We start from the raw sequence: 26,228 nt of genomic DNA on the forward strand, positions 1-26,228 counted from the left end.
CCACGCTGGAACAGGACTGACCCCATGGAAGAGTGACCACACTGAAGCGTTTTATGTAGAACTGTTGCCGTGGAATGGACTCAAGCTGGAGAAGTTCCTGGAGAACTGTCTCCTGTGGGAGGGACCCCACACTGTGGAAGAGAAAGGACTCCTCTCCCTAAGCAGCAGCAGAAACGTGCCATGAACTGACTGTAACCCACATTCCCTGCGCTGCTGCAGGGCAGAGGATGAAGCCCTGGGGAGGGATGGGGAAGGTGTTTTTAAGATCTGTTTTACTTCTCATTAATTCTGCTCGTTTTTGGGTAAAGTCAGTCAATATCCACGAGCTGAATCTGTTTTGCCCATGATAGTAATTGATGAATGATCTCTCCCTGTTCTTATTTCAAATAATGAGCCTTTCATTGTATTTTTTCTCCCCTGTCCAGTTGCAGAGGGGTGTGACTGTGGTGGGTACCTGGCATCTGACTAAGGGCAGCCAACTACAAATTTTTTAACTCCTGAATGATCAATGAAATTGTTTTTTGTAATATGCCAGGTGCCACTAGATGGAGGTACAGAACCAAGCTTAGTGAGAAGTGAACACAGCTGCATCCTGTCCTGTTCATTAAATGGCAGCTCATAGTTTCACTCTTAGGAAAAGAAGGAGTGGGAAGGATGTAGCATATCACAAGAATGCAGGAAAATATTTAAGTAAATATTTTAATTCCTTTTTAGGGGCTGGTCACTGATTAACAAGATACCTAATTGCAAAAGTTGACTGACCTCTCTGACTGTATGCTGTCTTATCTTGGTACAACTGCCTATATGCAGGAGGATTTGAGGCTCTGTGAGATTTAGTTTTTCCCCAGTAAAGCTGTAGTTCCCTTCTCTCTGATCAGGTACTTTAAGGTGATTTTTGTACTAGGGTGTACTAGACTGTAGTCAGCCTTATGCAACTGGTACTCCGGTTGCATAAGGCTGAACAGGTTTTTGAAAACATTTAAACAAGGTTTAGACAAATGTTACTGTTCAGTAAGTGTGGGTCTGTGCATACATACATGCACCTCTGGACCTTTGTGACCTCTGTCATTACAGATTTTCAGATTTCCCCATTACAGATGGGAAAAAAAATCAGTCTCTAATAATGGCTTCTAAAGATTAGCTTTATTTTGACTACTTCTACTTTTCTGTTTCTGATTATTCAGCTGAAGAAATTCAGGAGCCTTCCAGCAGAGTGAGCCTTTCCCCTTCAAATGCATGCTGTGTGCCTGCAGGAATGAACAGGAGAGCCTTCAGTCCCTTGCGGAAATGTTCCAAAAGTGACCCTGGGCTCCTGCACTGCCAGCTGCCTCAAGGTGACTCTGTTTTCTCTGTCAGTGATTGTGTAATGGTTCTTGGAAAGAACTTTTCAGAAGTTCGGTACATCAAACCTCGTACCTGCAGAAATCAGCTGCTGTTTCCCAACAGAGCACCTGCATAACAGTACTTTGTGCTTTGCCAAACCTTCTCCACCTAACTCCTTATCATGCTGTTTCAGGTTTTCATATCTAGGAATAGGGTCTGTAGCAGGGTCTGGGTATGAGGGAGGGGTAGTGGAAAATGAGGAGAGAGAGCACACAGGATTCCTCAGTGCACTGACATCTGGAGTCTTACAAGTGCACTTGTCAATGTGAGCAGTAAGGCATAATTAGCTTGGGGATTTTGTATTAGCCTATAAATTTGCTCCCCTTTTATCAAGCCTCATATTGTCAAAAAAAAACCTCTAAAAATCCACCCATGGTGGAGAGTTGATGAAATTGCTTTGGTGTCAGTGATCTAATTCTGTTGCTGTGGGAAAACTGCTAATGTGACTACACAGTCTGTGATACTGCTGACAATCTTGAAAAAACCTGTCAGGAGTCACACAGTTTTTAGTAGAGGATATTGGAATCTCAACAGTAGCTGCTGATACATGCCAGCACTCAAAATGTAAGTGCCAATGGGGCATGTTAGTAACAGCCATTTATTTTGGATATTGGGAGCATGCCTGTCTGGATTACACTTGCTGGTTTTGTGGAATGTTTTCATGGTTCTGCTGTATCATGTGCTTTTTTTTGTCCTCCTATCAACTTCCACCACGGCGGCCCAGAGAATCTGCTGCTGAAGCAGTAGTTACATGACACAGAAACTATTCATAGCTGTGAAAGCAGAGTGCTTCCACTGTTAAGAGACCCCACGTCAGGAGCATTTGGAAGCTTTAGGCTCGGTGTTCCTGAGGTTAGGTCTGTTCAGCAGTTAGATCTGAGTTAGTCACCAGTGCTGCAGAATAGGAACTCACTGCAACAGAGGAATTTGCTTCGAGGTAGTGCCCTTCTTGCTGGGAAGTTTTGTGTCTCCTCCTAACAGTTTTTGGTCTGAAGCCAATATTAAAGTGCTTTTTGAATAATCTGTAGGTGTGGTTTTGGGTTTTTTTGGTTTTTTTATTCATTTTAATGGGGTCAAAATTTGGAAACTTGTTTATACCAAAGGCAGTGAATTTTTGACCAAAGGTAGCAAAATTGATTCTGTATTGCCCTTTGTTTAGTCCTTGCAAGGTAAATTTGAATGTTTTGGTGTGGGTTAGGTTGTTTTGGTTTTTTTCATTGAATTTCAGTATTACTAGCTTCCAGCTTTGCAGGTAGTGATTTTCAGGTACAATTTGTCCTCTTGACTGCTAATAACTAGAAGTCAGGAAGAGTTTAGGAGACATCATAAAAGCCTTATACCTTTATGTTTACATTAACACTCAACAGGCATTTCAGGTCTCTTCAGATGAGAAACAAGAGAAAGGAACCAATTGTACACAAAATGACAAAGAGCTTTCCAAAGGGGAAGAGTCCCTCCAGACACTGTGACATGTAATATGCACTCAGTCATAGCTACATATGACTGTTTTACAGGCATTTTGTGTAAATCTGATAGAGTGAGCCTTCCAAGCCACCCTGACCATACCACACTGTCAAGTTGTACAAGGTTAAACCATGCACTGCATCCTCACTGAACGAGGAGGGGAGTCTCTGGGAATACCATGAACTGTGCAGATTGTTTACTTGTTTTTTGTCTTCGGGGACAGTGCTCAGCTGTGAAACTGCAACACTCAATGATGTAAATCCACTGAACGCTGTCACCTTGCGGAAGAGCTCAAGAGCCAGAGCTTCGAAGGGAAGACCCCAGTCTCTGATAGACTATAACTCTTACATGGACACTAAACAGCGTGTGGCATGGATCCTTGAGCAGTCCTGCAGCATGAGCCCAGACATACATGACTTGGTGGAAAATATCAAGTCTGTTTTAAAATCAGATGAGAAACATATGGCAGAAGCTGTCACCAGTGCCACTTTCCTTGAGCAGGTAGTTTTATTACTTGTACTGATCAGATGTTGCCCCTGGTTCGGAAGTATAGGTTTCCATTTGCCAGTCTGTGTGTCAGAGTTCTTGGACCAAACTAGCTTCCTTCAGCACTACAGTTCCATGTAGGGCGTGTGTGAGAGGCTGTGACATTTTCTGCTCTATCACCTAGAAGCCAGAGTATGTGTGTATTTAAAAAATGAGTCAGTCTTCTATTGAGGAATCATGAACGGTAAATAATGTAACAGCATTTTATACTGATTGTGGCAGAAGAGAGGGAGAGATGTTATAAATAAGCAATTGCTATTGGAAACCTGAAGGAATGGAGGCTGACATGGAAATTTTTATGTCAACCCGCTAGAAGCAACTTTTTTGTGTTTGGCTCTCAGGATAAAAATAAGACCTAGTGCTAAAGAAAGAAAAGCAGAAAATAGAAAATTTGTGCTTACATTAATGGAGTGAATATCCAGAACTTTCAGACAGTGCACACTTCATCAAACAAGTGTTTTGGTAACTTACAGACCATTTGGGTAGATAAATTGATTCATGCATAGCACAAGTGATTTGCTATGACAGCTGGTTTTGGTTTGGGTTCTCATGCAAAACACATCAGTGTCATTTAGGCTCTGCAGATAAAGTGGGATTTCCCACTGCAGCCTTCAGGCAGCAAAAGCCTTGACAAATTTGACAGAAACAGGAGGAGAAAAGGCTCCTTATGAGAATTTAATTTATCACACAGGCCTGAAGGTTATTACAGTTCAGTAGCTTCTGCAAGGAAGCAATATTTAGGTTCCTTCTATAACAATACCAGACATGCCATAGGTTGGAGTGAGGGAATTCCTGTGCATCTTTAGTTTCCCCCTTTTGAGGGGGAAACTAAACCAGCCTAACAAAAACGCCACAAACAACAACAAAAATCACCCCACTCCTTTTCCCAAGTAGGACTCCTTTTCCCGTGCCTCCTTGGCAAATGCTAGGGGTTTTAAAGCTTTTTAAATTATTCTTTAAACATAACAGACAACACTACAACTAGCTTCTTCCTAGTTGGGTAAAAAACTATTCTAACAGAACAAGAACTAGAAAACAAAACTGATTTAAACTTCTCTTTTATTTTTAAAGGTGATGACACCTGCCCAGCAAGCCACATCATTGAGAGTCCATGTGTTGCCTTCTAGATTGCACCCTGGATCGCTGTACCTGGAGAGCTGTGGTGACCTGAGTACTTTCACCATAGAGGGAGAACAGCTAGCAGAGAGGAGAATCCAAAGAGCAGAACATGAACGGCCTCACAGTGTTATTGGTGTTGTTAGAGAAACTGTGCTTTGAGCTGGCTTTTTGGTAATTCCTCAGCAGAGCACTCCTGTCAGACATACACACACATACTGCAGAGGAAAATCATCTCTGGCAAGTGGGTGGATGGGTTTGTCAATAATCACCTTCTTTTTTAATACTCTTATGCACAGACTCCAAAGGGGGAAGATCATTCAACAAAGAGCAATGAGCAGATTGAAAGCTGACCTTTACTGGGCTCTCAGCTGCAGCTCGTCTGTTTGTGATACATTGGTGCCCTCCATCTCTGAAGTTTGGTAACGTGTAGTTGTGGGGTATGATGATACATCATCCTTGTGGAAGGAGCTGTCAAAAGCAGTATTGAAGAACTTCACAAATTTTTGGCATTTTGGCTTAAATTAAAATCTCCTGTCATGGAGACCTTCAGATACGAACTAAGTAAAAAATGCTGAACAGAATTCTAAAATTATTCTTTATAAAGGAAGGCTGTTGATGTGCAAACTGTACTAAAAATAAAATCTGTCTTAAAAAAGTGCTCTTTTGTCTCAGTGAACTTCTCTCTTAATGGCAGAACATTATTTTTGTCTTCATGATGGAACAACATCCAAACCCAAAAGCACAGGTGTTTTGCAACAGGTGATGATGGCTTGTTCCTGTCCTGGGAAGAAAGGCACTCTCTGGGTAGTTTCATTTAAAATGCTGTTTGTTACAGCAGGTGCTATGAACAAAGAAGCTAGTATAGCTAATTTTATATTCCTTCACATGCTGGGAACCCCAGATTGTGCAGCATCAGGCAGGGTACAAGTTATGCAGATCTGACCATTTTACCCCATTTAGATCATCTGACATAATAAAAATTTTCTTAGAGAACAACTCTACTCATCACTTCTACAAACAAAAGGGCTGTTCACATGGGACATTACTGCTGCACATCTAGACAAAGGCAGAGACACACATGTACTGCTGGGTGGTATTTACATTTTGAGTACCACTGGGACTGCCTGCAGGCTCCCTTTTTAAAATAAACCATCTAAATTTATTCTGTGGCCAAGGGACATCCCTGGAGGTCCATCTGTAGGACCAGCACAAAGCACAGCACAGGCCTGGCCCTACTCAGGTAAGAGGCACATGGATCACAAACTCTTCATGTGCCATGATTTTAGGTCAGGATTGCTCCATATGCTTCTGCACTGAACATTTATTTAAATTACAGTCCCAGCCCTGACACTGTCAGTCCACGCAAGTCACCAGCATCACCTCTTCACCTGCAAGGCTCTACAGGGTGCTGGAACTGGGGTGGGGTCTGCTTGTCCTCTGTGTGGATCCCAACCATTAAAAATGCTGAAGGAGGGGGCAAGAAACATGTCCCCTGTGTATACAGCAAATCTGCTGAAATTTTTGTCTGTACTGCTAAAGTTAGGGTTTATGTTTATCCACAAAAATGCAGAAAAGTTTGTAACACAGAAATTGGTATGTACAGATAATGGAAAGAATAAATAGGAGGATGGAGGGTGGTACACAGGGGAATGCAGAACAGAAGCTCAGCCTGTCTATGCGCCCTTGACCAGGGACTTCGCAATTTCTTCCATCTGTCATTTAAGCAACTGAGGTGAAATACTTCATTCTCTCATGTTGATGGTATTTGTATTTCATGTTATGAACAGCCACTAAGTGGCTGAATGCCCATGTTTAGTTTTCTTCTGAATCAGCTGGGGTGTGTATTGTCATTTTTGTGCTTTCAAAGTACTCATGAGAACCTATGAGGCACAGAAAATCCTATGAAGCCTCACCAGAATCAACAGTCCCTGGATGACTTTTTTTTGTTGACTTTCAAATATGATCATATTTTTCATAATCTCTTATATTTTTATTTTATGATTATATATTAAAAAAAATTAACCTTAGCACAGGCAGTTCCAGGATTAATTCTAGGGACAGACATATCAGAATTCTACTTTTATTTATTGAAATGATATTAGGTCTTCAGTAATAAATCATGCTGATAACATTTAAAGGAAAACAGTGATTTCCGAAACTACTCTAAGTGTGAAGAATTTTTATCAAAGCCCCATTTATGAAAAATTCCTACTTAAAGTTATTCAGTCAAATAAATAATATTTCCGTCACAATCACAGTAGATTAGGACTTTGTTTAGGAGCACTAGTGTCATGTATTGCCTGAAAAGAATGCTGTTTTAAAAATAAAGGTAACAGCATTGCTTCATGCCTGCAGAAACATGGATAATAATTACTCCAGACTAAGTGGCAAAAAAGAAGTTCAGACACCTTCCAATGATGCATGCATTCAGCATTGGCAAGTCAGCCTCTAGGTCAGTATGAGCAAATTCTCAGCCTTGTCTGAGGTATTTTTGTTTCGTATTTTATTGTTGCAAATCTTACAGACATTAGCGCTCTGTTAAATGAAGGAATGTAGCACAGTAAATACATCACAACAAAATAACTGGCCAGAAACCCCTCACCCTATCCCATCCAAAGCAAAAAGCCCACTCTTCTCCCCTCTGTCTCTCCCCCAAATCAAACCAGCACAGCTTCATTAGAGAGGTCAGAGACCTGTGGCAGAAAACATCAGAGTAATTACATTCAGTAGATGTGCAATATCAACATTCCAGGCTCACATATTTTTATATATATATTTATATTTTTATATAGAGATCATTAAATGTTTACAAAGAACAATATTGTTACAAATACAATACTATGCTTTTCCCAACGCTTTACAATAATTTCTATTCATCCTCTTTACAGAACAATAGTACAACTTCATAGTCTAGGTACTGCGCTAAATATATACAAGAGATCTCAACCATGTTGCTGTCTTGAGAAATACATATCTTTTAGAAAAGAAGGAAAGCTAGCAAACCTGGAAATCCAAACTGAGACTCAAACAAGATTCAAAACAAATGTGAAACTTCTCAAAAATAAAAAATACAAGGGATGTTTCATCCTTAATGTAAACACTGAAGAGTTAATTAGACTGTACGAAGCAGCAAGGATGAAAGAAAAATAATTCAGGTCTGTCACTGAAGAAGGAATGTAAACCTTTGAAGGAATGTTCCTTTACATCTGTTAAAAATCCCCATATCTGATCTATCAAACCGCTGCAACAGTCTAGAGAACAGCCAGCTTTCCCATTTGAGTTCCATTTACTTGAAACTCTTTCTGTTTACAGAGTAAAATGGGATTGTTTACAAGACTGCTCTCAGAGGTGTGCACACACTATGGACCTCTCAGTTTAGAAATTTTATGCACATACTGTAACTGAAAAAATGAGATTTTTTTTGCTAAGCTCTGGTCCTGCAAGCATTCATTTGCTTAATTTTAAGCACATATTTAGGATGAACAGTAACTTCACAAACCCCCAGCTGCAAGATTTCCAAAGAAACAGTGGTTTCTTCTCCTAACACATTTGCACGTTCAGATTTTCATCATTTCCCCGTGAAGTGAGCTAAAGACTTCACCACATGGGCTAGACAGAACCACAGAAACAAGTGAAGTGGAGGGCATACACATAGCAGGAACCAGAAGCATGATAACTGTGTCTTCAAGAGTTCACTAAGTTTCCTCAGGCAATTTATGGAAAGGCTGCACTGTATAGAATCTTCGAAATTGTACATGGTTATATACCATATTTACATTTATTACTATATATATGGAAAGTTCTAGAAAAAAGGTTCAAATTATCATAAACCAGATGTCTACAGTTAAACAATATACTCACAAGCCATTAATTATCTTGTTGCTTCAGTGAGGCAGCAGAGTTAAGTACTAACCTGGAATACTAACACCATTCTCTTGTGCAATCTGCTATTCTGGAGCCTTGGATTAAATTATGTAACAACAATAAATGCAGTAAAATCAAGTCATTGTACATTAATCTCAACACTAAAACATATCCCCTTACTACAACAGTTTATGCACCACTTCATTATGTCCCTTAAATATCTGCTTTCCACAGAAATACAGTTCATCCTCTAACTCTGATCAGGCCATGGCTATCCATGACTTTAGAAAGCCAAAAAATGGACCCCTGACAAGAGTGCTCAGTGGTTCTCAGCAGTGTTTGGAACAAGTGCACATGCACACACCCACTTCCATGAATCCCCATAGCAATGTCTAGGATCATCACTGGACTGCAAGCAACGCTTACATTGCACAGCTCACGTCACAACAAGTGAGACACAAGTGACTATGAACAACACCGCATTTGCAAAGCAGAAGTGGCGTGTGGCTGTGTGTTGTCTGCTCTTGTTTTCATCTCACTGAGCCTTTCCATCACAGCAAAACACAGCACAAACTGTTTGTTTAAAAGAAATCAACATACTAGCCTGGACTAAACGCATGGTTCAACTTCAGTATAAACACCAGTATACAGTCCTGAAAAAAAGTAACTACAGAGAATGTAGAATTCTCTCACTAAGAAGAAAAGACACTGCTTCTTTTTATTTTGAACCCTCTTAAAAAAACCAAAGGACCCAACCCAGCCCCCTTTTCCCCTTTTGTCTCTAGCATGCAACTTAGAGGCTAATCAAATACAAGATTTCAGACATCCCTACAGTTAATCATCTTCATACAAGTGCATATAGTACACACATATCTCTTTTAAGTGCCATATATATGGGAAAAATCACAAGCTAAATTATATAACAAAATAAATAAGTTTATTCCTGCCTCATCCTTTCAACTGTTACCTACATATCATGAACTAAATAGGAAGTCAATAAAATTAGACAGGTCTTTGGACAAAAATATATGTTAAAACTGGCTCAGAGAACAAAATTACTTAGAATAGTCTGCAGATCTCTTATATTCAAACTTCATAAATAGGAAGCACAATTTTAAAAATGTCTATATACACTGGCACACATGGCTATGTGCACCAAAATCGGAATTAAGAGCCTAGAAAAGTGTAGCTATTCAGCAGATCCCCTCAATATTTTTCTTGTGGCTATTTAAAGATTCTCCCCCCCCACTTCTTTAACTTCTAAAATCAGGAAGGGACTATAAAACACAAAGCTGAAGAAAACTAGGAGATAGAAACCTGGGGGCAGAGAGAGGGAGGCAGCTGTAAAAAATGCCTCCCAAATTTCTTAGTGTAAGTAATGCAAGAATAGCATGCTTCAGGAACTTATGGAGTATCTTCTGGAGTCCTACTATCATGAAGAACAGATGACAGAGGGGAATTAAAAGGTGTGTATTTGGACAATTCATTTTACAACAGCAGCATTTACTGAATCTTCATAAGCAGGCAATTTTTCCTGAGGGCAAAATAATCCTTTTGGTATTCTACTTTCCCCACAGACACAAACGTTTAGTACTGAGCTTGGTGCCTGTGAGAAAACAGGGCAAGAGAACCAAGGTCACAGGCAGGATATCCAAGAGAACACCTTTTACCCTCTACTTCTATCTATTTGGTAAAGTAATTTTTCATTCAGCAACATTTAATTTACTCAGTTTGTAAAATTACAGCCACAGAAATAAAACTGATTATGTAGCATGAAATAGAGCCATCTGTGAATACTGCTGTAAACTATGCTGCTGTTATTTTCCTGTTTTGCATGTGGAGCTGTATGAAGTTTCACTTGTAAAAAGATGCAACCAAAATAGTTCCACAGATACATTTTGCCCCTTACCAAAATGGTGGGAAGAAGAGGGAAAAGGGATGAAGGAGAGAGCAACAGAGTATTTGTGTCTGTGATGCGGGGAGAGAGAAAGAAATGTCTTTGCAGACACAGAAATGCAGCACTAGAGAGACAAGCACTAATGAGGAAAAAACATCTTCCATGCACACTGTGGCGGTGAGGTGCCAGCTTCAGATGTAAACTGGTTGCTCTTGTGCAGTCAACAGTCTGTACATGGCAGCTGGCATAGTCTTCATATGGATCTAAAGGAAATAAGCCAAATTAATCCATGTTCCTAAACATGCATACCTCACGTGAAGGACCCAGATAAGGTCATACAAGGCAGGAAAAAAGGTAAAACTTGAGAGTTTTCATACCCTTATTAAAGTATTGCAGGTGATGATTTTATGAAACAGTATGCTTAGTATTGATGAACCATCTAAAATTGTCCACATGTCCTATTTTCAAGGTACGGTTCTTCTAAAGCATAGAAGTATGGGGCAAATAATGAAAGAAATGGTGCACAGGCTTGCTCTCACTTCAGCTTTTTAGATTTGATAAGCAACGGACCAATAGTGGTAGAACAGAATTCCAACACAGTTTGTGTTAGAAGGGACCTTTCAAAATCATCTAGTCCAAACTGCCCTGTTGCAGGTATCAACAGTTTTCACTAGAACAGGTTGCTTAGAGCCCTATGTAACCTGGCCTTGAACACTTCCAGGGATGAGGCATCCAAAGCTTCTCCGGGCAATCTGTTCCAGTGGCTCACCAACCTCATAGTGAAGGATTTCTTCCTATGCCCAACCTAAAAATCTACTCTCTTTCAGTTTAAAACCATTGCCTATTGTTCTGCACTGGAGACCCGGTAAAAGCCTCTCTCCATTTTTCTTAGAAGCCCTCTTTACACATTGAAAGGGTGCTGTCAGGTCTCCCTGGAGCCTTCTCTTCTCCAGGCTGAACAATGAAACCCCTTTCAGCCTTTTCTCACAGGGGAGGTGCTCCAGCCCTCTGACCCTTTTCATGGCCTGCATCTGTATCTGCTCAAGCAGGTTCATTTGTTTATGCTGAAGGCCCCAGAACTGCACATAGAACTCCAGGTGGGGTCTCACAGGAGCAGAATACAGAAGGGAAAATCACCTCCCTGTTGGCCACACTGTTTTTGATGCAGCCCAGGATACAGCTGGCTTTTTGGGGTTTCAAGTGTTCATTCCTGGCTCATGTCCAACTTTCCTTCCACCAAGTTCCTCTCTTCAGGGCTGTTCCCAATCCCTTTAGGCCCAGTCTCTGTCGATGTAGGAGAGTGCCCAGACCCAGAGGAAGGACCTTGCACTTGGCCTTGCTGAACTTCACAAAGGTTACATGGGCCACTTTTCTGGCCTGTTCAGGTCCCTCTAATGGCATCCCTTTCCTTAAGCACCACTGATCATGATGTCACCTTCAAACTTGCTGAGAGTGCAACTCAATCCCACTGTCCATGTCACTGATGAAGACATGACAGACAGAGTGCCAGTCCCAGTACAGTCCCTTGAAGGACACTGCTCGTTACTGGTTTCCACTGGTTGTTACTGGTAACAGGACTGAACTCTGCTATACTGCCTAGACACATTGCTGGTTCTTACCTCACCAACAGCATTTGAGAGGATGTGAACGATTTTCTCATGGGGTGTTGCTACAACGCTCTGCCCATTGATTTCAATGATCCGATGGCCAACACGCACACCTCCTCGCTCTGCAATGCCTCCTCTCATAAGGCTACAGATCTGCAAGGGAGAGCACAAATTTACCATGGGCTGGATAAGGAACAGAGACTTTTGACTACCCGTTTTTTGCCTGCAATACATGAATCAGCATTTAAGTGCAGACTTGCAACAGCAAATTCTAAGATGCAATCTATCACTAACTCCAAAGCAAAATTTGTTAGTGACGAGTAACTAATGGATATTCTCTTCCAAGAGCAGAACACACTGTCAGAAAAGGCTGTTTGTGTTGTACATCACAAGTCTTTTGCTTTGGAAATTTGAGTGTATGAAGGACCTCAATTTAATGATGTTTGTTGGGCAGATGCCTTACAACAAAAAGGATTAAGAACAGGCGTTTTCTTTTGAGATCATGCAATGACTTGGTTGAAGACATATATGATGCATGCTGAAAGCAGACTCTTCCACACATTTTTGGTTTTTTTAAGCCGAAACAACTTTTTTATTCTTCTGTCTGACTGTAAATTTGTGAAATAAGTGGAGTCAAAGACAAAACCTCATATTAACACAACTTTTATATCTCAGACTTGACAAATGCAAAATCCTGCTTGCTGTAAGGGGGAAAATAGCAGCTTTCCTCTCCTCACACTGAAACTTAACCACAAATGGAGAGGAAGTTTCGTGTGTGTTAAAGCTTCACCAGAAACAGTGGAAGCTACTTACTATCCCATTCTGCACACTGAAGCCCAGCTGATATCTGAGGTCTGGTCTTCTGATCAAGACTGTGGTTACTGGAGGACATCTAACTATGTTCAGTTTAACCCGGGCCTGGTTTTTCAAACCCTGAAAAAAAATACCAAACTGAGAGTTAAACATGTAACATGAGTAGAACAACAACAAAAAAAAAAGGTGTTGGAATGCTGACATGGGAGCAGCCTTGAATAAATAGATCTTTGTATGCATTGTACCAGAATCCCATCACTGAATGCCAGACACAAGGGCATTCATCATGAGATGAGTGATAAAACATCAAATTTTTCTTGCCAAAAATCCAGCAGAGTTTTGTTAGGAAAATTAGATTCCTGTTGGCAGTTTCTTCCTTTGATAACAGAAGTCATATGTAAAAGGATATTAAATCAGGTCTATGCAGCTCACCAAATGATCAACAACTTTTAAATAAATAGCTAAGTTAGTTTTCAAACAGTTGCTTCCCTATACTAATATATTAAATTCTGTGAAGCAAACAGTAGGTCCCCCTTGTATCATCCTTGTATAAGCAGCACTCACATAGTTTCTATTATTCACAGAATCACAAGATGAGTCAGGTTGGAAGGGACCACTCTGGATCATCTGATCCAACCTTCCAGCTCAAGCTGGGTCATGCCAGAGCACATGGCACAGGATTGAACCAGATGGTTCCTCAATATCTCCAGTGAGGGAGACTCCATAGCCTCCCTGGGCAATCTGTTCCAGTGCATGATCACCTACACAAGTTATTCCTTTATGTTCTCATGGAACTTCCTGTCCATCAGTTTCTGCCCATTGCCCCTTGTCCTGTCGCTCAGCGCCACCAAGAAGACCTTGGCTCCATCCTCTTGGCATCCTCCCTGCAGATACTTACACTGATGAGGTCCCCTCTCAGTTTTCTCTTCTTGAGGCTGAACAGGCCCAACTCCCTCAGCCTTTCCTCATAAGAGAGATGCTTTGTTCCCTTAACCACCTTTGTACCCCTCCCCTGGACCCATTCCCAGAGCTCCATGTCCCTGTTGTGCTGAGGAGGCCAGAACTGGACACAGCACTCCAGATGAGCCTCACCAGGGCTGAGCAAAAGGGCAGGATCACCTCCCTTGAGCTGCTGGCAGTGCTCTTCCTGAAGTACCCAGGACACCACTGGTCTTCCTGGCCACACAGACACACTGATGGCTCATGGAGAGCTTGTCCACCAGGATCCCAGGTCCTTTTCCACAGAGCAGCTCTCCAGCAGGTCAGCCCCAGCCCTCCCTGGTGCATGTAGTGGTTTTTCCCCAGGTGCAGGATCCTGCATTTGCCATTGCTGACTGTCAGAAGGTTCCTCTCTGCCCACCTCTCCTGCCTGTTGAGGACCCTCTGAAGGGATGCACAGCACTTGGGTGTCAGACACTCCTCCCAGCTCAATCAGTGAACTTGCTGAGGAGGCATCTGCCCCTTCATTGAAGACGCTGACAAATAACTTAAAAAAACTGCACCAGTATTGAACCCTGAGAGACACTGCTACCTAGAGACCTCCAACCTGACCCTGTGTCACCGATTATGACCCTCTGGGATCTGCCATTCAGCCAATTCTCTATCCACCTTACTATCCACTAACCCAGTCTATATTCCCTGAGTTTGTCTACTAGGATATTGAGAGAGACAGCGTTGAAAACCTTGCAGAAGTTGAACATCCACTGCTCTCCCCTCATCCATTCAGGCAGCTGTTTTTCCATAGAAGACAACTAATCTAACAAGGCATGATTTACCTTCAGTGAATCCATGCTGACTACTGCTGATCACCTTATTGTCATCCACATGGATAGAGATGGTCTCCAGAACAAGGTGTCCCATCACTTTCCCAGGGATAAAGAGAGGCTGACTGGACAGTAGTTCTCTGGTTCTCTTTCTTGCCCTTTTTGAAGACCAGGTGACATTTGCTTTTCTCCAGCCCTCAGACAAATCTCCAGATTGCCATGAACTTTCAAAGATGATGGCCAGGACCCTTACCATGGTGTTTACTAGCTCTCTCAGCACTCATGTGTGGTGGTGTTCACAGGGGTCCCAGGAAGAGGGAAGAGATGAGGATCTGACTCCATCTTTCAGAAAGCTAACTTATTATTTTCTTTTATATATATATACTATATTATATTAAAACTATACTAAAAGAATAGAAGAAAGGATTTCATCAGAAGGCTTGCCCAGAATAGAAAAGAATGGAATGATAATAAAATCTTGTGACTGACCAGACAGTCCAAGACAGCTGGATTGTGACTGGCCATTAATTAGAAACAACCAAGACGGACCAATCAAAGATGCACCTGTTGCATTCCACAGCAGCAGATAATTATTGTTTACATTTTGTTTCTAAGGCCTCTCGGCTTCTCAGGAGAAAAAAATCCTAAGGAAAGGATTTTTCATAAAACATGTCTGTGACACTCATGGATGCATCATATCAGGCCCATGGATGTTCAGATTTTGAGTTTGCCTAGGTGTTTGCCTTAAGTAACTCAATTCTCTTTGACCAAGGGAAAATATTCCTTCCAATATTTCTTTACCCTGATCTCCTGGGTCAGAGATCCCTGAGGGCTGGTCTTGACAACAAACACCAGTCAAAAGGCACTGTTCAGTAACTCTGCTTTGTCTGTCTCCTCTGTCACCCCTTGCTTCAGTAACATGTCCACATTATCCTTTGTTCTCCTTTTGTCGCTGATGTATTTGAAGAAGCCCATCTTGTTTTCCTTGACATCCTCAGTCAGATTAACTTCCAAATGGGCCTTGGCCTTCCTCGTCTCAGCTCTCCTTAGTCTGACAACCTCTTTATATTAATACCAAGAGGCCTGACCCTGCTTCCATCTCCTGTGTATTTCCCTGCTTATGCTTGAGTAATGACAGGAGTTCTTCCTTTATCCATGCAGGCCTCTTGACCCCTCATCTGACTTCTTGCACATTGGAATGCGCAGTTCTTGAGCTTGGAGGAAGTGATCCTTGAATATCAACCTCCCCTGCAGGGCCTCTTCCCATGGAATTCTGTCAACATCCCTACAGAGGCTAAAATAAGCTCTCCTAAAGCCCATGGTTACCGTCTTACTTGCTCACAGGCTGGCCCCAGTCTTCACACCTCCAACAAGCCCTTTCCTGTTTGTTGGGTGAGGTCATGCAGCACACCCATTTCTTGTGGGATCCTCCACCATCTGTGACAGGAAGATGTCACCAGTGCTCTCCAGGAACCTCTTGGATTGCTCGTGTTTTCTTGCGTAGCTTCTTCCGAAGAGGTCAGGGTAGTTAAAGTCCCCCACAAGAACCAGGGCCTGTGACTTCAAGGCTGATGTGAGCTGTCTGTAGAAGGCCTCATCCATCTCTTGACCAGACATCCTGTAGCACACACTCGCAAGTGTCACCTTACCAGTCCGCCCTTTTATCCTAACCTTTAAATTATCTACTCACTCATCATCTACCTCAAGATAGAGGTTGATACATTTGAAGTACTCTTCCTCCCTTCCAACTGAGTTATATCACATTCACCATGAACTCCTTGCTACTAGAACAAAATTGAATGAGAAAAATTTATTTTTACTGTCAGAGTGGTAAAACACGTATTACCCAGAGAGGTTGTGGAGCATCCAGTCTTGGAGTTAATCAAATCCTAGTGGGCACAGCATTAAGAAGCCTGCTCTATTTTGAACCAAAATGTTGGTCTCGTCCAGCTACAGGAGTGACTGCCAGACTCAAGAGATTGTGTTCATATGGCTCAGTGAAAACAAAAATGTAATAAGCCACAAATAAATGCCAGCTTGACCCTTTGTACAGCTTTAAGTACTCAGAGCTCTTGGAGACTGTTAAGAGAGATTTTTGAAATTATTAATTCCCACAAAATATAAGCCATAAATCCATTTATAAATGAAATTCACATAAAGAACTAAATGCTTTCTAAAAAATACAGCAACTTTCAGCTCGCTTAATTAAACACCTGCCAATTCCAGTATCTGCTTCTAAATTCCTTTCATACATACAGTAGAAATCTAGGTCCCACTGCAATCAAAGTATCAGACACTGACTTCAAATGATTAATTCTGGAAAGTAGTTTCTACTGTAGCTAAGGTAATACACTGAAGTCTCTACATAGAGTTTACTACTGCCGATTCTGTTGAGCTGAGCTCCAGATTCAACAGTGACCTAAGTAACTAAACTGGCATCCTGGCATGATAAACTACCTTGAAGCCTGTTTTCTTGTCAGTGCCTTAAACTGGATGTAATCAACACTGGGTGTAAACAGCTGTCCCCACAGTGCTGAGCTCAGCTTGGCTCATTCTTGAAAGTTGCTGCACGACAATGAATGGGTGTCTGATCACAAAATGACAAAGCTCATGGCTGTGGGAGCTGCCTGTGCTCCACGCTCAGGAGAAAGAAGATCTGAACTCCACCTCTTCCATGACTATGGACTCCTCTACTCCGGTGAGGAATTAGCAGTGCACCTCACATGCTCAAGGGCCATTCACTTTCTATAGGCAGATCTGGACAACACCATATACTGCAGAGAAGAGGGACTTCTCAACTTGAACTACACTGTGGGCACGATATTTATGGAAAAGTCTAAGGGGCTTTTGACTCAGCATTCTAATCCTGAGAGGTGGGAGTCATGCAGAGTACCGGGGATGCCCATTTCTACGAGGAATTTAAGTGTCTAACCTCAGTCATCTGAATTCACTCAGGGTACATGCACAGAATAGATTTGATACTGTCATGCCCTTACTTCCCTGCTGAATGTGCAAGTTACCTACATGTATTCCCTGGGATAAAAAAATAATGTCATCCCTAATAAAGAATCCTTTTAATTTTACAGAAAATGTATATATTTCAGTAGTGGGTGATCTTCAGAAGTATAGAGACTGGTAACATAAACTGATCAGAAACAAAAAAAATTGTACTTTCACCACCTTTCTTTGTTTATCTAGTTCCTGAGTATACTTCTGATAGGAGCCAGTACCAGATGCTTTTGAAAAAGACAGAAGTAGCATAATCTTATTAGGGAATAGCCACTGCACATGGAAAGCTTCTTCCAAGCTCCATCAGTTTGCAACTGGCTTATGGCAAATTAGGACCAGAGATCACATCCATAATACAGAATTATCTTGTTTGAAGTGTTTGTGACATATATTTATCCACATAATATTATCATCTTTTCAAAGGAATCCTTCCAGCATGCTAAGGAAATCTGAAATTAGGCATATTTCCACCACATTTAATGATCTGCACTTAGATAATTCATATACATATTTGTTTCCAAAAGTGCTATATGAATAATTCCAGATGTGTGGTTATGAAGATCTGCAAACATACAGATTATCATCTCTTCAGAAAGACAAAAAAAAAAAAAAAAGGCTGGCAGTTCCTGTGGAAACTGCAGTAAGTATCAGGGAAGAAGAGAAAGGCCTGCAGAAGCTGGAAACAGCAAAGCTGGTTGGTTCTGTCTTGACAAAATACTGATGAGCACAATAAAATCTCCATCTGAATAAAGGAAGTATAACTTATCACAGTTTTAGAAATAAAAATTATGTGGGATGGGAAGCAATTACAAAGAGCCTAAATTTGAAGGGTGTTTTGCTTTGATGATGCTGGCACAAAGATATGTAATACAATTTTTTTTCTTCCTTTCTTCACAGATTTAAGACTGGTTTTGCCATGATTTCAGTTTGTCACACATGCTGTCATTTCTACTGACTGAATCTAAAATTACTGCTTTGGTGACTTATGCATCTATTACTTATCAGAACTCAGTATTAACAGTTTGGGAAGCCTGAATGGGAAGTCTTTATAACAAACATCTCAGTTCAAGTATTAAGAGATAATCCATAAAGGAAAAAAAAATTACTTTGTACTTTTTCTTAACATGGCAAATTTATCTTGTAAATGGAAATTTATTTTTCAATTTAAAAAAATACAAAGTGAAAGAAAAATTTGCATAATACAACTTGTTACCAAAAAGTTGCCTAAATGAATAAGTCTAACAGGTACATTGCTAAAAATCAGGGAAGAATGTCTGTATAATGCACCACCAGCATTACATTATGTGTCTGTATGTGATGATCTGCAGAACTAGGCAGGACCATTTCAACAAATAACTAATTTCAATAAATAACTAATAAATAACTAATTAACTTTGTCTCAAACACTCTCTAGTGATGCATCTTTCCTGCTCTTTAAACACTGATGTTGAAATACTTATTCCTTTGTATGCTACAGCTGCTCTAGGCACTGTTCAATTCCAGATGACCTGCAAGCTTTTCACTGTCACATACTTTTCTGACAACTAGAAGAAAGCTCTTCCAATTAAAATGCCCCATTTTATGGAAGTGAAGAGAAGAACCAAATAAGCGGAGCACTTTGAAATAACTTGGGCAAAGATGCCACAGAGGGTATGTCTTTAAGTCAAAGTTTTAAAGCTTTCAAAATAGGTATAAACAAACAAACAAAAAAGCATTTACTCTATTTCATCCAAATATTAAGAAGTATTTGACAGCTAGTAAGACTTATGACAATATTAGGCACCTGTGCCTCCATTTGTGATATAAAATTTCAATATACTGTGTACCTGATAATATCTTCCTTCTGCACAGAATATTCCTTTGTGAAGTTGTGCACAGAGTCCTGGTACACAAGTAAATAGCACAGCAGTCTGGAATGGCACTGGATATTGTCATTCTGGACTTGACCAAGACTTTGATGCTGCCTCTCAAGATAACGTCACAGCCAAGCTCAGGAAGTGGTTGGTGAGGTGGATTGAGAACTGGCTGAATGAGAGTTCAGAGGGTTGGGATCAGTGGCACAGGTCTATTTGGACGCCTGTATCTAGTAGTGTCTCCCAAGCTTCAATACTGGGCCCAATCTTATTTAACTTATCATCAGAGATGTAGTGCCTACTGAGAAAGCTCACTGATGACACACAAGCTGGGAGGAGCGGCTGATACCCAAGCACTGTGCAACCCTTCAGAAGGACCTTGACAAACAGGAGGGGTGGGCAGAAAGGAACCTTCTGAAATTAAACAAGAGCAAATGCACCTGGGGAGGAATAATCCCTGGCCCCAGCACAAGTTGTCCATGAGCCAGCAGTGTGTCTGTGTGGCCAAGAAGGCTGATGTTATCCTGGGATGCTTCAGGAAGAGCACTGCCAGCAGCTCAAGGGAGGTGATCCTGCCCCTCTGCTCAGCCCTGGTGAGGCTCATCTGGAGTGCTGTGTCCAGTTCTGGCCTCCTCAGCACAACAGGGACATGGAGCTCCTGTAGCAGGCAGGTCCTGTTGAGGGCTATCATTAGGGGATTGGAGCACTTCACTTTGGAGGAAAAGGTTTACCGTTGGACTCAATGATCTTGGAGGTCATTTCCAATCTAAAATTGCCACAGTTCTGTGAAAGGCTGAGGGAATTGGCCCTGATCAGCATTGAGAAGAGACAACTGAGACGGGACCTCATCAATGATGTTAGATTACACTACTTTCAGTGGTCACAGTCAGAAAATTGGTGTGGTGTAATTTACACTATTTTTTCAGATCATGAAATGCAAAGTGCTATGCAAACATTTGGTAAGAATTTACTTCAGTTTTATACTTTATGCTTTTCAATTATGTCTCTTTAAAATGTGTAGCTACCAGAAACATTTTCCCTACCTTTATAATGCTCTGACATGTTGAGAGTGGTAAACCAACCAAGCTGGTCCCATTGATTGACATGATCTGGTCCCCTATGTTCAGCTTCCCAGACTTCTCTGCCGGTCCTCCATGCATCATGTTGGCTATGATAACTGTAGGCAAAATGGATCCCCAGCCAGACTCAACAATCACCACACCTAGAATTTCTCCCTTTTGCTTTTCAATGTAAACCTGTATAGTAAGAAAAAGTGTTTAAAAAAAGAGTTTCTTTTACACCCATGGAACTAATATCATCCCCCTCCAAACATTCACAAACCCAACAAATATACCCCTTTTCATTTGCAACCTGCCTTCCTAATTCAAAGGCAAAACAAGATAGGGTACATGTTTTACTATCTTTCATTTGCATTCAAACATTAAATGACACACAATACAGACTTAGTGCTGAACACCCCTCAGAAGTAATTTCTGTTTATGAATAGAAGAAATTCCAATGAAGGAAACCCTGGTGCCATGGGCTTGGTAGACAAAGCTAAATAAGAAGAGATTGCAAGACTTTACAACTTTGCATTGGAAAAACATTACCTGTGTGCTTCAGTTGCACACTGGTTCATTTTTATCAAGCAAGCTGCAAAGCCTTCTGGCACACACAGTTATTTAAAACCTGAAATCAATCATGTTCATAAACACCGCTGCTTCTATAAATTTTATGTTGTTCACTGTAATTTTTTTAATTGTATTAATCTGTTAATCTGCTTTAAGTTCGCATTCAAACATGTCTGAAAATTGTTTGGTAAAAAGAACAGAAACAGATGGTAAATCAGTTGACTGCAGATAAATTTGGGGTTCACTGTTTGCATTTGAAACAGAACAGATGACAGGGTGTTCTATTAGGGAGGATATCCTAGACTAACTGAGATAATTTATAGGAAGTATTAATGGTTTTTTAGTTTCTGCCAACACAGGCCTGCAACTGATAAAGAGCAGCTGAATATTTGTGGGGGAAAAAAAAAGGATACATACATCTTTGCAATTTTCAGATTTGGAGAAGTGAATCAGATCATCATTGTACATGTCCTGGGTATTAAGCAAGTCGCTATATTCTTTCTGGCTAAGGTCTTCTGGGTTGATTCCATTTGCCCTCAGAAATTCTTGGTAGGCCACACTAAATGCTTGACCTATGGACTGTGCAATCAGCTGCGCCTGTAGCAGTTCCCAGAAAAGGGAAAAGAAAAGAAAAAAGTGAAACATTCTGATGCTCATATCCACTGACACTTTCTGTTACAATCACACCGTAAAATGGATCATCAAGTTGATGAACCTACAAGTTACTGCAATCCAGTCTAAAAAATATTTGTGCCTCACAAATTAATTTTAAAGACCCACAAAATCTCAACACATTCAGGTCTGCCATGAATCTAGCTCAGTAAGCAATTATAAATTACAAATATGAGAAAGACATCCTTTCACAGGTAAGAACTGCTAATGTAAGTGTAAAGGTAGAGCCACCGCAGTGACTGTGGGTTTCACCTATCATTCTTCCCACACATGCTGCTCCCAGATGGTACTCCCTTCCAGCAGAAGCAACGTTATTCTCCGAAGCAAGCAATGAAAAAGAAAATGTCTACTAGGAAACACACAACCACATTTAAAAGGTATTTCCAACTTTTCCTACCATCCTTTACAACATTGATAGTGACTCCTATCTCAGCCTCAGACAAAAAAAGGAAAAAGGCAGCAACTCGAGACCAGATCAAGCCCTAAAGTAACTGCACATAGTCATATGCACCTCCTTCTTCATCCTGCTACTACCTTCAGCCTCTATCCCCTACACTTATTTCCCTCATTCCAACTCACATATTCCTGGGAGTTCTCTGCCTCCTTCCTACTCATTCTGTCCTTTGTGAGCACCCTCTTGCACCTGCAGCTTCCCAGAGTCTTGTCTGCACCCAAAGCCACCAAATGCACCTCTCACTACATTGCATTGCTCCCACCATGAGCTATTTGATTCCTGCAGCTGTGGGACTGAAACTGGGCAGCAGGCAGACGTGGGGAAAGTTCTGTGCCAAGCAAGGCCAGAGGGATGCCCAACTTCGACACAGTAATCATGGTCAGGCAAATAAAGGGCAGGAGAGCAAAGCACAGCATGGTGCAGAGTACTGCTGTGTATAGGTGGAGAGATTCACCCAGTGAGCACTGTGTAGTGCACAGGAGGTGGCTGTGGTGTGCACTGAAACACAGGGCCGCCTATGGCAAAGGCAGGGAAGAGAAACAGAGAGCTCCACAGCTGACAGTGGAGGCCTGGCAGAGTACTGGTAACGAATGAATGCTGCTCAGGTGTACTTTTATACAGTCTGATGGCCATTTTTAAAGTCCAGTTTGGTCCCTAATAAAGGAAAGGTTCCCAACACAGAAATAAAAATGTTTTATCTTAGCTCAAACTAGCACTAAACCTGCTAATGAGAACAGCATGATTGCTGGTGCTGAAAAGACCAATATGTAGGCCAGTAGTATATTACCAAAGCTAAGACCAATTTTGACAGCAAGGGCAGCAAGGCTAATTTTGACAGCAAGGGCAGCAAGAAAATGGGAAAACTGCACCTCCATAACTTGGTAACATAAGTGAAGAGTGCAGACTTTACATTCATATACATGCATCTTCACTCCCAGGAAGAGATCAGACCCCCAGCATTTGGACACATCACTAATTTATGGTTCAACTCATCTAAAGGTACACCTCTAAACAGCTGAAAATCTGGTGCTGTCCTCTTTAGACAAAGACTCATCCAAGCAGAGACATGTTCTGGCCAACATCTACTCACAGGCTTACAGCTTCTGTTTCACTTACTGTGTGGATTCTGCCAAGTACCCAGCCACCCCAGAAGAAGAAAAGACAGGTTTTATAATATAAACAGGCCACATTACTTCACTGACGGTATAAAATCTTTGAAGCTGCCATTTTGTTGCTGCTGCAGTCCTTCCATTCTGACTGTTAGTCACTTCAGTATTTGAAATAAATTTGACAAGTTACCAGTGAGCTATATACCATGACTAAGGAGAGCTGATATAATCTGCAGGTTTTCAGCATATTTTCCCCTTGAGCTTTTCTTAGATCTACAGGCATTTTACAAGCCAGTTGGATTTACATAACACAAATACAGGCTGATCTAAACAAACCATAGACTGGGAAGTTCAAATTTTAGCTAGCCAAAGTATTAACAGCAGCCTAGGAAACAGATCTGGAAAGTATGGATCATGCAAAGGGTCAGACCACCCCACAGTAAAGGAAAATAAGCCCAAGAATGTGGCACCTGACAGTTTGATTTCTGCTTTTACAACTTGTCCAGTAAAAGAGCAAGCAGTGTCCAAACTTGTGACTAGAAACACAGGAACAGCAGCCTCAAAGTGGGTAGCATGTCAAATGTTATTAACCAAAAAATACATTGGCTACTGTATTTCATACCAGATTCTTAAAAGGCTTTACAAAACAGGTTTACAAAACACATTATTTTGTGGAAAGAATCCAGAATTTTTACATGCTGTCAATTTTGATCCAGGATTACTTTCATCAGTGCTCATCCTTACTTTTTAACTGCAGCAGTGGGTCATGTATACACACTCATGGGCAATAATATATTCAGGGGCAATAATATATTCAGACAGAAGTTTAGAGGGGATTACATTAAATTATTACATAAAATCAGCTCCTTATTCAAGAAAACCTTCCCATCTCAAAGTCCTCGCTGTACACTGTAGTTTGGAAGACATGGAAGAAACTGGTATTTTTACTTACTTCTCTTGAGCATGTTAGTTTCCCACATTACTAGGGTTAACTTGACTGTGATCCTAAAAACTGCGTATCTAACCACTACAATCTAGTAAGTTTGATTTTACTTTTCAGTTACTGAAAGTTACTGTTAAAATTACATAAAATTGGCAAGTTATAAACACTGATTGTCAAGACAGGAGATCAAGTCCTGTGTAAAGTAACTTAATCCTGTGTAAAGTACCTTAACTGTGCCGCAGATTAAAATTTAGTCATTTATGTCTCTATTCAGCATATTTTGGGATTGCTGAAAACTTTCTTTGCTGGCTTTTTGGTATGATGACAGTAACTACAGCCCCTACACAAACCACCTGAAAAATAAAAAATCACCTTTCTGGTATGCATCAGTGACTGATCCTCAATGCAAGACAGGATTAGAATTTCCCTATGAAAACAAGCATCTCTGATAGACTTTCCCTCTCCTATGCAAAATTTGAGCTGGTATTTGTAACCTGCAGCAACTGGACCCTCCTATCACTGATACTGGAAGGCACTGAAGAAACTTTAAAAAAGTAAGCATTTCTACAAACACCAACTTCCTGTGACATATCATGTCCAAACATATAAATGGCAGGCAAGTTCCCCTGCTTAGATGAAATACTGGGTCCAGTTCAAAAGCATATAGGACCACTCACAATGGGCTTTGGGCCTATCAAAATTGCTTACTTTTCCACCCCTAGAAAACTGCAAGACAATGTAATTGCTTACATCCTCAGACTCAAAGACATGACAAATCATTTTGTACTGCCTCTTTCCATCTTGAGAGGGGTGAGATGCTTCCACATTGTCCTGGGAGTTAGAGCGTGGCATTCGCCTACGAGCCATCAGAACAACTATATTTCCTATATCAGCAATGTAAGAAATGGTCCGCAGGGGATGATCCATCATGGTTTCCTGGGGAATAAGAAAACCAACATAAGCAGCTGCTTCAACTAGGATCTTATTGGACATCTAGCATCATACAAATATCTGTAAGACCTCTGTTAGGTGAAATCTGTAACATCTGTCATGCGTGAAGGGAAATACAACAGAAACCAAGAGTTTCATTTTCCAAAAATAAAACAAAGAGAAAGTTTTACAGCATTTTTTTCTGTGGAAAAGTACATCAAGACCTGAATTGCAGAACCTGCATATGCTGAGCATGTATGTGTACAGGACTACAAGCAAATTATTGCAGCTAAATATTTTGGGCTACTCTGGGCACAATCAATACTTGATGTAGCATGGCTTAGAAGACCTAAGTTGACTGCAATTATCTCACCCACAAATTCTAATTATTTCTATAGTCAGACACACCGGAGTAATTGCTTGTATGACATGGAACTTGACCATGGATTTCTGCCTAGAGGGGAATATAAGATCCAGCACATTTTAAAGACAAATTTTAACATGTACGTGAAAGTCTATTCCAGTAGTCTTTTCCAACAATCCTAACAAAGATGTCTATGTCTATACCTGTGTGTCTGCATTCAGTACTTTTATTCTCTGTGTAGAAATGAAGAGGTCCACTTCAGTCATGGGTTGAGATTCACCTTCTGGAGCCTGCAAATAAATGGATTAGAGTCAAACAAACACATTAGGTAACATACTTACTAATAATGATGTTAGTTCACGTACAGGGGTACACTAAGACACAGTTACCAGAACAGCAATGCAGGATAGAGTATTAGACTGCAGAAGCAAAAGATAAACACAAAGATGTGGAAACTATATCATATATGTGAAAGTGAATTGGGTATTGTTTGAAAAAAAGTTAACCTCATAAAAGCTTGCCTGCTATTTTTTCCTGATTCAGTAAAATTATACCTGACTGCAGCATGAATTATAAAGATTTTTTGAAAGTAATATGATTTTACCATTTTCTGCACACTATGAATCCCACTTCAAATAAGATTTTCATACAAGCCATAGAAAGGCCTAATAGTATCTCCTGCCTGAGGAATTTCTGTTTTGGCTAGCAGTGGCTGCCAAGACCAGTGGAAAAACCTGTACCACAGGAGGTACTGTTTGAGCTATTCTTAATGCAGCTCTGGCAAGAAGACCTTCACAGTCAGACAAG

General features: G+C 40.9%; 2 protein-coding genes across 2 annotated transcripts in view; one reads left to right on the forward strand and one right to left on the reverse strand.

The window, feature by feature from the left end:
- Window positions 1–5,170, forward strand: part of FAM189A2 (family with sequence similarity 189 member A2) — a 28,964-nt gene extending 23,794 nt beyond the window's left edge. The window contains exons 9-11 of the mRNA XM_031064804.1: window positions 1,185–1,334; window positions 3,071–3,348; window positions 4,465–5,170. Coding sequence (XP_030920664.1) covers window positions 1,185–1,334; window positions 3,071–3,348; window positions 4,465–4,671 — 635 coding nt within the window. The 3' untranslated portion in view covers window positions 4,672–5,170. The remainder of the gene's footprint in view (window positions 1–1,184; window positions 1,335–3,070; window positions 3,349–4,464) is intronic.
- A 2,101-nt stretch (window positions 5,171–7,271) lies between these two features.
- APBA1 (amyloid beta precursor protein binding family A member 1) overlaps window positions 7,272–26,228 on the reverse strand; it is an 82,742-nt gene continuing 63,785 nt past the window's right edge. Inside the window, exons 7-13 of the mRNA XM_005430446.2 lie at window positions 25,625–25,711; window positions 24,878–25,063; window positions 21,367–21,546; window positions 20,362–20,574; window positions 12,694–12,813; window positions 11,893–12,033; window positions 7,272–10,536 (exon numbers count right to left, since the gene is read on the reverse strand). Coding sequence (XP_005430503.1) covers window positions 10,465–10,536; window positions 11,893–12,033; window positions 12,694–12,813; window positions 20,362–20,574; window positions 21,367–21,546; window positions 24,878–25,063; window positions 25,625–25,711 — 999 coding nt within the window. The 3' untranslated portion in view covers window positions 7,272–10,464. The remainder of the gene's footprint in view (window positions 10,537–11,892; window positions 12,034–12,693; window positions 12,814–20,361; window positions 20,575–21,366; window positions 21,547–24,877; window positions 25,064–25,624; window positions 25,712–26,228) is intronic.

Source organism: Geospiza fortis, unplaced genomic scaffold, assembly GCF_000277835.1.
Source record: "Geospiza fortis unplaced genomic scaffold, GeoFor_1.0 scaffold1466, whole genome shotgun sequence".
NCBI classification, from domain to species: domain Eukaryota; kingdom Metazoa; phylum Chordata; class Aves; order Passeriformes; family Thraupidae; genus Geospiza; species Geospiza fortis.